Source organism: Carcharhinus amblyrhynchos, chromosome 15, assembly GCF_965287045.1.
Source record: "Carcharhinus amblyrhynchos chromosome 15, sCarAmb.v2.hapA, whole genome shotgun sequence".
Classification (NCBI taxonomy): domain Eukaryota; kingdom Metazoa; phylum Chordata; class Chondrichthyes; order Carcharhiniformes; family Carcharhinidae; genus Carcharhinus; species Carcharhinus amblyrhynchos.
Window position 1 is genome coordinate 13,347,502 of NC_137338.1, and position 18,445 is coordinate 13,365,946.

The following is an 18,445-nucleotide window of genomic DNA, read 5'->3' on the forward strand; positions in this document are numbered from 1 at the left end:
TTTGATTTAATTTATTATTGTCACATGTATTAGCGTACAATGAAAAGTACTGTTTCTTGCATGATATACAAAGCATACTGTTCATTGAGAAGGAAACTAGAGGTTGTAGAATGTAGTGTTGTAGTTACAGCTAGGGTGTAGAGAAAGATCAACTTAATGCAAGGTAAGTCCATTCAAAAGTTTGATGGCAGCAGGGAAAAAGCTGTCCTTGAGTTGGTTGGTGCATATCTTTTTCCGGAAGGAAGAAGGCGGAAGAGAGAATGTATGGGGAACGTGGGGTCCATAGTTATGCTGGCTGCTTTGCTGAGGCAGCAGGAAGTGTAGACGGAGTCAATGGGTGGGAAGTTGGTTTGCGTGATGGATTGGACTACATTCATGACCTTTCATAGTTTCTACTTCACACCTCCCTCCTCCTTAAGACAGCATGCCCTGAGGGGGTGTTGGTGGCCATGAGCTTCCATTAGATGGGGCCATGATAATATGCCTGGCAAAGTATTGCAGCAGTTTGTTGCCTTCTGCTGTGCGGCTGATACTGCCACCAGATACACTGGGAGGATTTACAGGCTGACAGCTAATGGTTGGCTACATCATGAACCCAGATTCTGTGGCCATCAACTATTGAAATGGGATGTGAACATTGAGCTTCTGTTCAGAGACAGGGACACTAGTACTGTGTCACAAGGCATCTCTTTCTATTTCATTATTAACTCCAATTCAAGAAAAGCCAACCTTTCTCAATGAGCTCCTTACTGCATTTTTCCTGCTTCCACCTTGCCTCTTTCCTTCACATCAATTATCCTATTTCAGTTTCATCCCATGTGTTCTGTGCTTAGCATGCCTTGTACAACATTCAGGGACAAGGAAGTTGCTCCTTCTGTGACAAAACAACAACCATAAGGCCCCTTTAAAGCACGAAAAATATCCCGAGGCGCGTCACTGAGGCAAATCAATAAAAAAAGACAATCCAAAGGAGGAGATGTTGTTGGAATGACCAATAATTGTGTCGAAGAAGTGGCTCTTAAGGAAATTCCTAAAGGAGGGGAGGAAAAATGGAGAAGAGAACGGAAGCTCAAAGCAGGAGGCCTAAAGGATGGCACAGTGGTTAGTGCTGCTGCCTCACAGTGCCAGGGACCCGGGTTCGATTCCTGGCTTGGGTCACTGTCTGTGCGGAGTCTGCACGTTCTGTAGCTGTGGTGCTCCAGTTTCCTCCCACAGTCCAAAGATGTGTAGGTTAGGCTGATTCGTCATCATAAATTGCCCTTCGGTGTCAGGGAAACTAGCAGGGTAAATACACGTGGTTACGGGGATAGGGCCTGACTGGGATTGTTGTCATTAAAGGCTCATTGGGCCCAATGGCCTCCTTCTGCACTGGAGAGATTCTATGATTCTAAGGTCTTTAGGGACCATGGGAAAAGATGTTTTCCCCTGTGTTCCCAGCAATTTTCATCCCTAACTAACACAGCTGATCATGTCATAGAGTTACAGAGCAATACATTATAGAAACAGGCCTTTCAGCCCAACCGATCCATGGTGCCTTCCCAGCTAGTCCCAGTTGCCCGCATTTGGCCCATATCCCTCTAATTCTTTTCCATCCATGTACTTATCCAAATGCTTTATAAATGTTACTGTTGTACCTGCCTCAAGCACTTCCTCTGGCCATTCATTCCATATACACACACCTTCTGCATGATGAAGTTGCCCCTCAGGTCCCTTTTAAATTTTCCCCCTCTCACCTTAAAATTATGTCCTCTTGGTTCCAATTCCCCTTCCCTGGGAAAAAAACTATGGGGCGAATTTTCCCATTTCGCCCGCCACAGGAATCGTAGCGGGCAAGGGGCAGACAATGAACAGGTCTGTTGAGGTAGCTGAAGGCAAGACAATTAATGTGGTTGGTGTGGGGGAGGTTTAAGGAGGGTCATAAGACTGCAGGAGGTTTAGAGACAGAGATTTCAAAACAAGAGTGATTAGTTTGGATCTGAGATTTTGGGGGAACCACCAAGGCCAACAGAGGTGTGATAGGTGAAAGGGATCTGGTGTAGGACATGATATGGGCAGCAGAACATGGAGGAAGTGAAATGAATAAAGGGTAGAAGATAGGAGGCCGGACAGGAGAGTATTGAAGTAGTCAAATCTGGAAGTGGCAAAGGTACAAATGTGAGGGAATTTCTTTTATGCTAAAATCATTCTTGGTAAAGGGTCAGGTGGATCAGCCATCTGGCTTAGCAAGTGCTCACAATTCACCACATTAACTCAGACTGTTCATTGGAAAAAGAATCCATCAGCACACTTAACATCTTTAATAACATATAACAAATTGAACTGATCAAACTCATGCCCTATCATTGAACATTCATGGGCTTACATTTTAGCGAGTGTGTAAAAGTTGTTTGTTGGCCACGTAGTAGTTTAGCAGAAAATATAAGTGCAACAATAAGGATAAGAGTAGACTGCCTGAGAGTTTTTCTCTATTCATTCGTGGAACATGGGTGTTACTGGCTGGGCCATCATTTATTGCCCATCCCTAGTTGCCCTTGAACTGAGTGGTTTGCTAGGCCATTTCAGAGAACAGTTGAGAGTCAACCACATTGCTGTGGCTCTGGAGTCACACGTAGACCAAACCAGGTCAGGACAGCAGATTTCCTTCCCTAAAGGACATTAGCGAACCAGATGAGTTTTTCTGACAATCGACAATGGTTTCATAGTCATTGGTAGATTCTTAATTCTAAATTGTTTTATTTTGTTGAATTCAAGTTCCACCATCTGCCATGGCGGGATTCCTCAGAACATTAGTGGAGTTTCTGGATTAATTGTCTAGCAATAATACCACTAGGCCATCACCTCTCCCAGGTACCGACCACCTAAACCTTTTTAGCTGATAGAAATCTTCATCGCCACCGTCTTGAGGGACAGGGTAATTTGACGGAGCGGATCATTTATCTTTACAAGCAGGGGAGTTTCTCCCCGGTGTCTTGGCCAATATTTATTTTTCATTCAAAATCACAGAAACAGATTATCTGGTCACGAGCACATTGCTACTTGTGGAGCTTGCTGTGCACAAATTGGCAGCCACATTTCCCATACTGCCACACTTCAGAAGCACTTCATTGGTTGGAAGGCACTTTGTGCTTTGCCCTGAGATTGTGAAGGGAGCAATTATAAAAGCCTTTCCTTCTTTATAAATCTGTATTAAACAGAATAAAAAATAGGCGGATTCTCGAAAGGGATGGCTATCTGATCCTCGAGCTTGCAGCCCTGAAGGGGGCACTGAAGGAAGGTAATGTTGCAGGCGTTGGCAAGTAGGTTGGCACGGTGCTAAACACGATATCTGGATTGTGCTTTAAAACTCCACGGCAGGTTGACAGCCCCGGAGGTGGGGTTGTGTGGTTGGGGTGCCGGTGGGAGGGTGAGGAAACAGGAGCGAGATTGGCGAATCATCAAGTAAAGCGGAATAAGATGGCTTATGTCCCCCCAGTGTTCACTTGGAGCAAGGTCTAGTTCAGCCAATACCACTAGGCACTCTGATAACACAGAGGGGACTGTGGAATTGCAGGTGGGGGGTGCCGAGAGAGCAGTGGTTCGCAAAAACTGACCACAGTCCCTATTGACACAGTGGCTCAAGGGCAATTTAAATAAATAACACTCCAAAGAACACAAAGTAATATGAAACAGCTTTCCTTTCATTTGGAACAAAACGCCCGTGGGATAGAATAGAAATCCCCAACCTTGTGTTTAATTTCATTTGTATCAAATTGCCTCAGTCCACGCAGCTTTGATCAATCACATGCAGCCTGCAACTCAAACCCCTTCCTACAATCAATCTTTTTCCCATTAAGGAATGACTCTTGCTGTCAGAGACTCTTCAAATGCAGAAGGCTTGCCAGGAGTTATGATTTCTAATGCAAGGAAACCAGAGTACAGAAACTAGATGGAACCATAAAATATACAAGGTCCTCCAGGGCATACACAGTCCATCTGGTCATACAGCAGTCACGTGTCTGGTTTTCCGTGGATAAGGCGGCATGTCCACGTATTGATTGATTACTGCGTTCTGGCTTCCATGGTTGCTGGCTGGAACCGTTGGCGTCTGTTCAAAGCGGAGAAAAGACATGGGTAAATCCAAGCCAGAGCTCGCACAGACTGATCAACATTCACAGGCTAATTTTCTCAAGCACAAACCTACTTGTCCTAGAGAAGGAGCGCTGAATTAATACTGGGTTGATAGGGCTGCTTGCTGGGACAGCACAATGATTCAGCGGTTAGCACTGCTGCCTGGCTGCACCAGGGACCCAGGTTCAATTCCCAGCTTGGGTCACTGTCTGTGTGGAGTCTGCATGCTCTCCCTGTGTCTGTGTGGGTTTCCTCCGAGTGCTCCAATTTTCTTACACAATCCAAAAGATGTGCTGGTTACGTGCACTGACCATGCTAAATTTTCCCTCAATATACCCGAACAGGCGCCGGAGTGTGGCAACTAGGGGAATTTCACAGTAACTTCATTGCAGTGTTAATATAAGCCTATTGTAACTAATAAATAAACTTAAACTAAGGAAAGATTAAATAGAATGGTCCCAAATTCAGAAGGATGAAAGTTAATCCCATGGCACAGTGCACCAATCTTGGAGGGCTTGACATGGAGAATGCTGAGAGACAGTCTCCCCTGCTTGGAGAGTCTTGGGGTCAGTTTAAGGGGTTGGCCATTAAGGGTTGAGATGAGGAGAAATGTCTTCACTAAGTGGATTGTAAATCTTTAGAATCCTTGGCCCCAAAGATTTGTGGATTGAATATATTCAAAAGAGATACCAATAGATAGTATAGCAGGCTATGATAAGGAGATAAAAAGTTTACGAATGGATATTGACAGGCTAGGGGAATGGGTGGAGTTTCATGTGAATAATTGAGAGGCAATCCATTTTGGCCAGAAAAATAAAAGGGCAAATTGCTATTTAAATGGGAAACAGATTCAAAAGGTGTCTGTGCAGAGGGATCTGAGTGTTTTTCTGCATGAGTCTCAAAGTGGGTACGCAGGTGCAGAACGTTGTAAGGAAGGCAAATGGAATTTTGGTATTTATTGCAAAGGGTCTAGAGTATAAAAGTAGAGAAGCGTTTTTACAATATTACAACAAGGCATTGGTGGGATCACATCTGGAGCACCGTGTTCAATTTTGGTCACTTTCTTTGAGGGAGGATGTTGTGTCACTGGACGTTCAGAAGAGGTTCACTAGATTGATTCCAGATTTGAGGGGCTGTCATATGTTGGAGCAGTTAAGAAACCTGGGCTTGTATTCGCTGGAGCACAGAAGAATGTTGGGGGATTCGATGTAGGTAAATAAAGTACTCAACGGAATTGATAAAAGTAAATGTGAACCAAATGTTCCCCCTCCTAGAACAGTCTAAGGCAGGAGGTCATAGACTGGTCCTCAGTCAGCCCCTGCTGCGCCCTTCTAACACAGGCTTTCCCTTGCCTCCGCCAGGCTGGAAATGGAGAGAAAGGTTAATGAGGTACTGTTGTCAAATTTGGAACTGCTGCCTTCCTGGTATTTCAGGCTTGCCCGCCCGTAGGCATATGTCCTGCTCCCTTCTACCACCCCGTAAATGTCAGGGTCATCAGCGCAGTAGTTTAACAGCACAAAGGCCAACAAAGGCGTTTGATAAGGCCCCCCATGCAAGACTTCTTGAGAAAGTGAGAGGGCATGGGGTCCAGGGGGCTTTGGCCTGGTGGATCCAGAACTGGCTTGCCTGCAGAAGGTAGAGAGTGGTTGTGGATGGGTCTTTTTCTGCATGGAGGTCGGTCACCAGTGGAGTGCCCCAGGGATCTGTTCTAGGACCCTTGCTGTTTGTCATTTTCATAAATGACCTGGATGAGGAAGTGGAGGGATGGGTTAGCAAGTTCACAGACGATACGAAGGTTGGTGGTGTTGTGGATGGTCTGGAGGGATGTCAGAAGTTGCAGCGTGACATAGATAGGATGCAAGACTGGGCGGAGAAGTGGCAGATGGACTTCAACGCAGATAAATGTGTAGTGGTCCATTTTGGCAGGACCAATGGGATGAGGGAATACAATATCAAGGGTAGGAGTCTTAGCTGTGTTGAAGAGCAGAGGGATCTTCGGGTCCGGGTCCATAGGACTCTTAAATCGGCCTCGCAGGTGGAAGATGTGGTCAAGAAGGCGTATGGTGTACTGGCCTTCATTAATCGAGGGATTGAGTTTAGGAGTCGGGAGGTAATGCTGCAACTTTATAGGACCCTTGTCAGACCCCACTTGGAGTACTATGCGCAGTTCTGGTCGCCTCACTATAGGAAGGACGTGGAAGCTATTGAAAGGGTGCAGAGGAGATTTACAAGGATGTTGCCTGGATTGGGAGGCATGCCTTATGAAGATAGGTTGAGGGAGCTGGGACTCTTCTCCCTGGAGAGACGAAGGTTGAAAGGCGACCTGATAGAGGTTTATAAGATGTTGAGAGGAATAGATAGGGTGAATTCTCGGAGGCTATTTCCCAGGGCTGAAATGGTTGCTACGAGAGGACACAGATTTAAGGTGCAGGGAAGCAAGTACAGAGGAGGGGTAAGTTTTTCACTCAGAGAGTGGTGAGTGAATGGAATCGGCTGCTGTCGGTGGTGGTGGAGGCACTCTCGCTGGGGTCTTTTAAAAGACTTCTGGATGAGTATATGGGATCTAATGGGATTGGGGGTTATAGATGGGTCTATGGCTTAGTAGGTATACAAGTGATCGGCGCAACTAGTGGGCCGAAGGGCCTGTTTGTGCTGTAGTGTTCTATGTTCTATTAAAAATGCAAGAACCATTATCGACTAGTCCATATTACAGCAAGAGCTACATTTAAGGTAATTGGCAAAACACCCAAGGGTGCCATTAGGAACAATATATTACACAAAATGCTTTATGATCAGGAGTGTACTGCCCGAAAGAATGGTGGAAATGTATTTAATAATTCAAAGAATAAAGAGCAAAGTACAGCACAGGAACAGGCCCTTCAGCCCTCCAAGTTTGCACCGATCATGATGCCCTAACTAAACTAAAAATTAGTTCTGTCCTTACATGGTCCACATCTCTCTATTCCCTCTCTATTCATGTACCCATCCAAATGCCTCTTAGATGTTACTAATGTGTCGGCTTCCACCACCACCTCTGGCAGCACGTTCCAGGCACACATTTTCTGCATGAAAACCTTCCCCCGCACATTTCCCTTAAATTTCCCCCCTCTCACCTTGAACCTGTGCCCCCTTGAATTTGATACTTCCACCCTGGGAAAAAGCCTCTGACGATCCATCCTGTTTATGTCTCTCATAATTTTGTAGACCTCTATCAGGTCTCCCCTCAGTCTCCGTCTTTCCAGTGAAGACAATCCTAGTTTATTCAATCTTTCCTCATAGCCAACGCACTGAAGACCAGGTGAACCTTCTTTGCACTTTCCCCACGTCCTTCTGGTTGTGTGGTGACCAGAATTGCACGCAATACTCCAAATGCAGCCTGGGTTTATATAGCTGCAACATGGTTTGCCAACTCTTGTACTCAATGCCCCGGCTGATGAAGGCAAGTGTGATACATGTCTTCTTAATCACCTTGGCCACCTGTGTTCCCTTTCCCTTTTGAAAAGGAATAGGGTATATGTTTGAAGGTGAATAACTTGCAGGGAAGTGGGACTAATTGCCTGGATCTTTCAAAGAGCCAGCACAGGGCATGATGGTTCAAATGGCCTCCTTCTGTGCTGTATCGTCCTATGATTCCAGCAGAGGGAAACCTGGGGTTACAAATGGAATTAGCGTACACTACTCACAGTTGTGCACCATGCAGAAGATCATCATTTTGAGGCAACTACAATAGGCATGATGGACATCACTTGCTATTGCTGTTGATCGCTGTGTTAAGCAGGTAACACTCACCCACCAGACACATACACGTTATGTAGACAATTTGCTTTAGTAGCCCTAGCTCTGGCTCAGATGTAGGAATGGTGTTTCATGCGCCACATGTTCCCGACAATGAGTGAAGGTGGCATCAATAGTTGTGAGCACGAAATCCGAGACCACACGTGGGTCATAATCTCGAGAGAGAACAATGATGATGAATCGGGAGAGATCGGCAAGCTGGACAAACTTCTGCACAGGAACTTTCCGGCTGTTCACGCCAGCGGGATTCTCCAGTCCCACTGCAGTGAACGGAGATTAGGTTGAGTGCCAAATCCTCCGTCCTCGCTGGCTACGGCGATGGGGCATGATTGGCCAGAGAATTCCAGTCCTGGTCTTTAATTCTCGTCAAAAAGGTAATAAGCTTGTTGGAATTGCAAAAGGGAAATGATTGCAAGTGTGGCGAGTCAGGTCAATTTCCAGTCACTCTGACTGAAGGAAATTTGTTAATACTGCTATTTTTAGTCAGTTTTAATGGGGCCACAGACACCTATTAAAACTGTTAAAAATAGCATTGTTAAGTTTACTTTCCTGAGAAAAATATTTCCTGCAATAGTTCAAATTCATAGATATCACTAAAAATGAGGAATGACTTTTTTTCTGAATATAAATACAGTCATACAAGTTCATGTTTAGTGTCACAAGCAGGCTTACACATTAACACTGCAATGAAGTTACTGTGAAAATCCCCTAGTCGCCACACCCCGTCGCTTGTTCGGGTACACTGAGGGAGAATTTAGCCAATGCATCTAACCAGATGTCTTTCAGAGTGTGGGAGGAAACCAGAGTGCCCGGAGGAAACCCACGCACACACGGGGAGAATGTGTAGACTCCTCACAGACAGTGACCCAAGCCGGGAATTAGAACCCAGGTCATTGGTGCTGTGAGGCAGCAGCGCTAACCACTGCGCCACTGTGCCACCCTATATTAACCCTGTAATATGGATCATCCCACCCTAAGCTGTGACACAAGGAGTCAACCTGCCGCTGTGAATACCACTAAAGATTGTATGGCATGGCTAAAATGAGGTGTTTAAGAGTTTGACAAACTTCAGGATAACAGCCCATGGTGGAATGGGCAGGGCCTCTAATAAATTCTGCTTCTGAGCCTTTTAAACCAGAGATGTTCAAGCTCTTTGCCTTCATGGGGTTTATTGATGCCGAACATTGAGCCACGGGGAAAAGTATTCATGAACTACATGGGACAGAAATTAAATGAGGCCCAAAAATGGGGGTGATGATAGAAACATAAAAATGTACAAGACAGGGGCAGGAGGAGGCCATTCGGCCCTTTGAACCTGCCCCACTATTCATCACGATCATGGCTGATCTTCCAAGGCAATAGCTTAATCCTGCTTTTTCCACATAACCTTTGATCCCATTCGCCCCAAGTGCTGCATTCAGCCGCCTCTTGAATACATTCAATGTTTTGGCATCAACTACTTCCTGTGGTAATGAATTCCACACGCTCACCATTCTTTGGGTGAAGAAATGTCTCCACCCCTGCCCCCCCCCCCCCCACCCACCCCCATCCTAAATGGTCTACCCTGAATCCTCAGATTGTGACCCCTGGCTCTGGACTCACCACCATCCGGAACATTCTCCCTGCATCTACCCTGTCTAATCCTGTTAGAATTTTATAAGTCTCTAAGAGCTCCCCCCTCATTCATCTGAACTGCAGCAAAAACAATCCTAACCCAGTCACTCTCTCCTCATATACCAGTTCCCACCATTAATAATGCATGATTAAACAATGCCTGCTGCTTTTTTTTAAAATTTGTTCATAGGGTGTGAACATCACTGGCAAGAGCAACATTTATTGCACATCCTTAGCTGCTCTTGAGAAGGTGCTTGTGAGCTGAACTGCTGCAGTCCGTGTGATGTAGGTACACCTACTGTGCTATTAGGGAGGGAGGCAAATTGCGCGGAGGGTGTGGAGAGTCTGCAGAAGGATCTAGATAAGCTGGGCGAATGGGCCAGGAACTGGCAAATGGAATTTAATGTTGGCAAGTGCGAGGTGGTCCACTTTGGTAGGAATAATGGTAGGAAGGATTGTTACTTATGTGGAGAAAATCTGCAGCAGGCGACGGTGCAGAAGGACCTCGGGGTCCTTGTGCATGAGTCGCAAAAACCCAGCTTGCAGGTGCAGCAGGTGGTCAGGAAGGCAAATGGGATGCTGGCCTTCATAGCGAGGGGGATTGAATATAAAAGTAGGGAGGTCTTGCTGCGGCTGTATAGGGCATTGGTGAGACCGCAGCTGGAGTACTGTGTGCAGTTTTGGGCGCTGTACTTACGCAAGGATATTTTGGCCTTGGAGGGAGTGCAGAGGAGGTTTACTAGGCTGATGCCGGAGTTGAGGGGGTTGAGCTATGAGGAGAGGCTGAATAAACTAGGCTTGTACTTGTTAGAGTTTAGAAGAATGAGGGGAGATCTCATTGAGGCGTATAAGATGATGAATGGGATGGATAGGATAGAGGTGGAGAGGCTCTTCCCGCTCAGAAAGGACAATAGGACTAGGGGGCACAGCCTCAAGATAAAGGGGGGGGGGCGGTTTAGAACAGAGTTGAGGAGGAACTTCTTCACTCAAAGGGTGGTGAATCTCTGGAATTCTCTGCTCGTTGAGGTGGTGGAGGCTGCCTCGCTAAATATTTTTAAGACGCAGGTTGATGGGTTTTTGATAAGAGAGGGGATTAAGGGTCATGGGGAGAGGGCGAGAATGTGGAACTGAGCCACGACAGATCAGCCATGATCTTATTGAATGGCGGGGCAGGCTCGAAGGGCCAGATGGCCTACTCCTGCTCCTATTTCTTATGTTCTTATGTTCTTATGAGTTCCAGAGTTTTGACTCAGCGACAGTGAAGGAACGGCTGATGTATTTCCAAGAAAGGGATGGTGTGTGACTTGGAGGGCAACCTACAGTTGGTGATGTTCCTATGTATCTGCTGCTCTTGTCCTATGAGAAGTTTGGAGACACTGCCAAAGGAGTCACAGTGAGTTGCTGCAATGTATCTTGGATGGCAGATACTGTGCGCTATTGTTGGAGGGGTAGAACATTTAAAGTGGTGGATGGATGCCTAGCAAGCAGTCTGCCTTATCCTGGACCATGTTGAATATTGCATCACACTCCTGACTTGTGCCTTTAGATGTTGGGCAGTCTTTGGGAAGTCAGGAGGTGAGTTAATCACAGCAGAATCCCAGCTCTGGCCTGCTTTTGCGGCAAAGTTATTTATAAGGCTGGTCTAGTTCAGTTTCTGCACCAGTTGTGACTCTTCTGGCTGCCTGTTAGTTTAAATGATAGTAGTGCGCAGCTCAGTGCTAATGGCACGGCTGCACATCTCAACATGAGCCCCAAGTTCTTGCAAGGCTAGCACCATTAAGTTCAAAGATGTGTGGGTTAGGTGGATTTGCCATGCTAAACTGCCCCTGAGTGTCAGGGGGACTAGGTAGGGTAAACTGCATCCAACCTTGGTTAGACGATACTGAGTACTGCCAGAAGTTCTGGGCACCATATTACTTAAATGATATGGAAGGACTGTTGAGGATGCAGAAAGAATTTACAACAGCAGTAGCAGAAATGCCTGTTATGCATATCATGAAAGTTGGGTTCCTGCTCTTTTGAAGCACAAATATTGACTGGTGACCTATTGGAGGTATTTAAAATTATGAAAGGTTTTTAATAGAGTGCATACAGAGAGAATGCTTCAGTCATGAGGAAGAGCATAACCAGGAACCTTCAATGCAAACTAATCACCAAAAACTCCAATAGGGAATTCAGAAGAAACTTCTTTACCCAAAGGGCGGAGAGAGCGTGGAACTTGATAACACATTGAGTAGTTGAAGTGAACAGCATAGATGCAAGAGGAAACTTGACAAGCATATGAAGGAGAAGGGATAAATGATTACAAAGATAAATTTAGATGAGAGAAGGAGTTAAGGAGGTTCGATTTGCAGCATGCCAGCATGCAAATTCATCACATGAGTTTCTCTCCCTGTCGAGTGTGCATTTTAATGACAATATAAAACTCACAATGTTTCTACAAGCTCAGGCAGATCAGAAGAAATGAAGAGGCATCAGTTGAGAGTACCGAAGTATCTCTTTAAATAGCTCTGGTGATGTACTGGATAAAAGCTTTGACAAAGGGTCATCTGGACGCGAAACGTCAGCTCTTTTCTCTCCTTACAGATGCTGCCAGACCTGCTGAGATTTTCTATCCTTCCTGTATGCATATTCAACCTTGCCAGGTTAAGAGAGAACATTGGCTAGAGTAGAAAATGGCAGTCTCCTGTCAAATTAAAATGACACAAACTGACAATATGGCCAGCTAACTCTACACTTCCAGCACATATTGAAATAATTGCAATAAGGCTTTTGCCTCAACTATCCTGAGATAACATTCCTCCTCAATTCCCAAATCATTCCAACAATTACTTTAAACCTTTTTATTGATCATTAACCTCTCTGTGGGGAAATTGGTCTTTCCTATCCAATCTACCTAGACGCCTCATAATTTTAAACACCTTAATTAAACCTTCAGCAATCTCAGTTACAAGATAAACAGCGCCAGCCTTGGCATAGCAAAATTTTCAAGCCCCAGCAACAATTTTGCAAATCTCCATTGTAACATCTCACATCCTCCCTGTAATTTTCTTTATTCATTTAGACATTCTATAAAGTTATTAGCGTCACAAATAGGCTTACATTAACGCTGCCATTAAGTTACCGTGAAAATTCCTTAGTCGCCACACTCCGGCTCGGGTTACACTGAGGGAGGATTTAGCGTGGCCAATTCAAATTCCACTATCTGCCGTGGCGGGATTCGAACTTGGATCTCCAGAACATTAGCTGTGTTTCTGGATTAATCGTCTGGTGATCATACCAATAGGTCTCCCCTAATCATTCATATACTGCAACCATCCCTGCTTCTTTTGAAGCTGGCTCTATGCTATATCCAGACAGCAACATAGAACCCTATAACGCAGGAAGAGGCCCTTCAGCCCATTGAGTCTGCACCAAACACAATCCCACCCAGACCCTAGCCCCATATCCCTACATATTTTACCTACTAATCCCTCTAATCTACACCTCTCAAGATACTACTACTAAGGGGCAATTGTTTTTTTAAGGATGGCCAATCAACCTAACCCACACATCTTTGGACTATGGGAGGAAACCAGAGCACGCGGAGGAAACCCACGCAGACACAAGGAGAATGTGCAAACTCCACACAGACAGTGACCTGAGCCGGGAATCGAACCCAGGTCCCTGGAGCAGTGAATCAGCAGTGCTAACCACTGTGCTACTGTGCCGCCCTGTTGAACATTCAATAGAATTGAACTCACAAGCACTGCAAACAACAATCTGATGTACAAATGAGAATATCTTGGACTCACAGTGACATATTCCATTGGTGCGTGACTCCCTGGTTTCCCTCCCAAGTTTAAAAATGGTGAAACCTTCCAGTAAATTAGCACCAGCCCATTCACCTGCAATCACAATTCTTATGTGGGCTTTAACAGAAAAATCACACGCTGCATTGAGTGATGGATATCTTCTCATTTTAAAATGAAACTAACCACACTTCCAGATGCCCAGCGTGGAGTATTTAAGAGGAGAGCAAAGTATGGCAGATGATGCAAAGCGAAACTACAAAAAGAAAATGCTGGAAATACTCAGCAGGCCAGGCAGTATCTGTGGAGAGAGAAACAGTCAGTGCTTCCAGTCCACACTCTGCACTCGTTCTGAGGCCAGGTCACTGACCTCTGTTCCTCCATGCTTGGATGCTGCCAGGCAAATGCAGACTTTCCAGCACCTACTGTTTCTATTGGAGCAAACAATTCTCAGCAAAAAACCCAGCAACAGCTGCCCAAGGTCTAGATTGGCACAATATTAAACATGCATTCAAAAAAAATAATAATTAAGGTATTAATAAATCATAAACAACATGAAGGGCCAAAAAAATGACAAAGTAAAAAATTGACTTTTTTGTGACTAATTAATAAAAATGACCATTAAAAAGTGTCAAGCAGCAGAGCTAACTAATAAATCCCTTTTTGTTTGCCTTTTCACCCAGGGAGGAGAGCTGGAGGGAGACAGATTAGACCCCAAGTCATGGTTACAAGGAACGCAGGAGAGGACTCAGGGTTGAGCTAACACAAATCTCATGTTCGCTTCTGGTGGCACGCGCTCCGAATTGGTCTCAGCCTAGCCTGGATCTACTTCCTCTCCCGGACTCAATTGCAAAAAGTTTAAAGTTTATTTATCAGTATCACGAGCAGGCTTACATTCACACTGCAATGAAGTTACTGTCAAAATCCCCTAGTCGCCACACTCATGCACCTGATCAGGTACACAGAGAGAATTTTAGATGGCCAATGCACCTAACCAGCACATCTTTTGGACTGTGGGAGGAAACCGGAGCACCTGGAGGAAACCGACATAGACACAGGGAGAACGTGCAGACTCCACACAGACAGTGACCCGAGGCTGGAATTGAACCTGGGTCCTTGGTGCTGTGAGGCAGCAGTGCCAACCATTGTGCTATCATGCCACCCTAGCTGGGGACATTTCCAGGACCTGACTCTATTTGAGACACTGTGGCCGAAATTTTATAGTCCTTTCTGCCATGGGAATCGGAGCGGGCGAGGGATGGACAATGGGAAGGTCCGTTGACCTCAGGTGGGGGATTTTATGGTTTCAGGATGAGTGAGGCTATAGAATTCTGCCTTGTGGCTCAGAAACTATTCTACCCTGTCGAGCAATATCGAGCAACACGCTTGGAGAAGAATGTGGGTCATCTCCCAACCCTCTCCTGTAGTTTGTGCAGGAATCTGCTTAAAATTTTTTTTTTGTTTCTAATCTCAAGACATTTCCATTCCTACTTTTATGTGTGGTACTTTGTTAATATGAGTTACACACATGCTGATGATATCAGTACTGGGTGGGAATTTCCAGCCTGGGACGGGCAGGAACAGAAATTCCCTCCAAGAACAATGGACCTTTCAATGATGTTTCAAGTTGTCCATCCCTCCAGCGCTGGTTCCCACAGCAGCCGGGACTGGAAAATTTATCCCGTGAGATATAATTCAATATATTATTACAAAAGTCAATTCTAAGAATCAAGCTAAATCTTTGTAAATATCTTTTAAAATTCTTTCCTTTCCATTTCTTCCCATAATTGGAGCCTGATTAATCTATACTTTTTTTGGAAAATGAAGCTGATTTTTCTCCCTTTTAGCAAATTCGAGCTCATCAATTGTTTTCAGTTCTGTACCTCCAACAAATTGGGCTAAAAGAGGGTTTTTGTTGTTTTCTTGCAGGAGATAGAGTGTTGCTAATCACAACCTATCTGCATCCACGCAGATTGAAGTGGAGGAGACCCTGTGATCTTTATCTGTGCACTTCATCTGCCTCGTTGGCCCAACACAGTTACAATGCTGCATCCTCTTCATCAGAACCTCTAAGTGTAGACTTTGAACACAGTAGGGGAGACCTGGCCAATGCCCAGGAGGGGAAGGCTCACTTGCACAGGGTAGGTCTCCCTAGAAACAGCCAATTAGGATGCTCCTCCCTGGAGCTCCATCGGATTGGGCTTCAGTGTGATTTGTGGGTGAGGCTGTATCCCATCTAATCAGCTTGGGTCATGTAGATCAAGCCCAAGACAGGAGGTGAGAGCCCTGTCTTGAGAGCTTGGATCGGGAAGGTCCCAACTTGTTAGGACTCTGAATTGGATTTGATTTGATTGGATTGAATTGGAATAAAGTATTTAAAAAAAAGTGTTAGCATTGGTGGATGTGTGGTATATATTGTATCTGTGTATGTGTGTTATAGATGGATGTGTCTATGAATGTGTGGTATATGTGTATGCACTAGTATATGTTTTTATGTGATATATGTGAATGTGTCTGTATATCTACAGCTTATATGTATATGTTTTAGTGTGTATGTGTACGGCATATGTGATGTGGATATGCCGGCGTTGGACTGGGGTAAACACAGTAAAAAGTCTGACAACACCAGGTTTTAGTCCAACCGATTTATTTGATAGTAAACTCACCTCCGGGGTCGCGTAACTATTTAGCAAGGAGGAGTCGGTGCATGGCCGTTCTTAGTTGGTGGAGCGATTTGTCTGGTTAATTCCGATAACGAACGAGACTCCTCCCTGCTAAATAGTTACGCGACCCCGGAGGTGAGTTTACTATCAAATAAATCGGTTGGACTAAAGCCTGGCGTTGTCAGACTTTTTACAGCATATGTGTACACACCTTTGTGTATATGTATACAAATCTCTATATGTGGTATTTGCGTACACATATCTGTATGTGAGATATATGTGTATGTGTCCATGCATGTATGTGAGGTATATATGTACATGCCTGTGTATGTTTTTGAGTGGTATATGTGTTCTAGTCTGTATATGTGATTGTGTGGAATATATGCATGTATCTGAATATGTGTACATGTGGTATATGTGTATACACCATGTTTATGTGTGCTAAATGTATACCTCTCTGTATATGTCTATGTGCATGTGTGGTATCTGTGTGCCTATGTGTGTGTGGTATATGTGTATATTGAGAAATGTGTGTACATGTCTGAACATGTGTGTGTGTGGTATATGGGTGCATGCCTGTGTATGTGTGGTATATGTCGGTAAATTTGTAGTTTATATGTGCATGCATATGTATGTGTAATATATAGTGCATGTAGGTATATGTGTGGCATATGGGTGATGTATGTCTGTGTGTGGTATATGCGCATGCACCTATGTGTGGAGTATATGTTTATGGCCTGTGTTTGTGCGGAAATGGTGAGTGGCTAGAAGGTTTTAGTTTGGCTGTGAGATCATTATTCACAGATGAAATAATCTGCTCACATGAGGAATTTGTGCTTGGGTTGGGTAATGGAGAGGGAGCGGATGCTTATTGAACTGTAACCCAGCAGTAATCAGCATTTTCAGGAGAGAGTTTCTTATAAAATATTTACGTATAAATGACAGAACATTATTTACTCCCACAATACTGCACCATTTAAAAAAGAACATCTCCCGGCATCAGACTAAGCTGCAGCGTGATGGAAGAGATTTTAGAAGCTGGCACACCCCAGCCTCCCCACCCAGGCAGCATTTTAATGGCGCGACAATCAGGCAGAGTCCACAGGGAATGGGAAATCCACCCAGCAATGGAGAGGGAAAATCTACCTCTTGGCATTAGCGCCAGGGTGGGAATTTCTGCCTACTTAGCACAGGGATCAGGCTGGGAATGAAATACCTCCCAGAGACACAGACCGAGGCACTCAGACCTCTGGACAAAACCCAGGCGACAGCATTAAGTTCGGGCTGCTCTGATGTGAGCTGTAAATGATCTTGCGAGGGGCTGCAGTAAGGACAATGTTATCCAACAGTAGATTCAAGGTCACTGAGAAACTGACTTCCAGGTTCCCTTTCACTTGTGGCTGTTAATAAGCAATCAAAACCCAAAGTGTGTCATTACAGTGTCTAACTCAGAACTCAGTCCAGTCTCTAGACAGCAATTCTTTCCAAGGTAGCCTTCACACCTGATCATATTCTAGTGACCCCCATCCCATCCCTCCACCCAACCTGTGCATCCACAGCTGGGAGGTGTGCATACCTGAGCATTGGGAGGGCAGGAGCAGGCTTGGCTGGGCTGGATGTGGCATGCAGTCAAGCGTGCAGTTTGGCCCATCGAGTCCGCACCGACAACAATCCCACCCAGGCCCTATCCCCGTAACCTCCCCCTCATATTTACCCTGCTAATCCCCCTGACACTAAGGGGAAATTTAGCATGGCCAATCCATCTAACCTGCACATCTTTTGGCGTGTGGGAGGAAACCAAAGTAGACAGAGGAAATCCACGCTGACACAGGGAGAACATGTAAACTCCACTTAGTCACCCGAAGCCGGAATTGAACCCTGGTCCCTGGCGCTGTGAGGCAGGAGTACTAGAGTCACATGTAGGCCAGAACCACTTGCCACTTTGCCCCCCTCTCAGCACCCATAGTCTGGGCTCACTCCTGATTGGGAGGCATTGAAGAGAGAGCCACTGACTTGGAATCATACCCAAACATGAACCAATGCCTTCAGGGAACAAAAGGTAAACTCTTACAGCACTGACGGGATCCATTCGGCCCATTGTGGCAGTGCTGGCTCATTGAATAAACTATGAGATTAGTTGGACTCCCCTCTCTTCTCTGTTTTTAATCCTCAAATTGAGTGTTTTTAAGCATCCCCACCCTCCATCCGTAGACAGCTGTCGACGGATATATCCCAGGAAAAGTCCAAACTGCATCGTCACTATGGAAACAGTTTGCATCAGAACACTGTATAATCCAAGGTGCCAGAGTTCTTATGAGAACAGATAGAGAAGGAGGGTTTGGCACAAAAACCGGGAGAAGCCCTGTGTGACTCTTCAATATCAGTGTCACGCCAAGCGTGCAAAGAAGCCAAGGAGCTGCTTGAAGCTCATTACTTAAAAGTTTCTTTCACATTTGCATATGTGCTTGTTTCTGC

General features: G+C 45.2%; 1 protein-coding gene across 1 annotated transcript in view; it reads right to left on the reverse strand.

Moving 5' to 3' along the window:
* Nucleotides 1-2,465: 2,465 nt before the first annotated feature.
* Nucleotides 2,466-18,445, reverse strand: part of LOC145352911 (immunoglobulin superfamily member 5-like) — a 76,442-nt gene continuing 60,462 nt past the window's right edge. Inside the window, exon 9 of the mRNA XM_080203211.1 lies at nucleotides 2,466-4,084. Coding sequence (XP_080059337.1) covers nucleotides 3,977-4,084 — 108 coding nt within the window. The 3' untranslated portion in view covers nucleotides 2,466-3,976. The remainder of the gene's footprint in view (nucleotides 4,085-18,445) is intronic.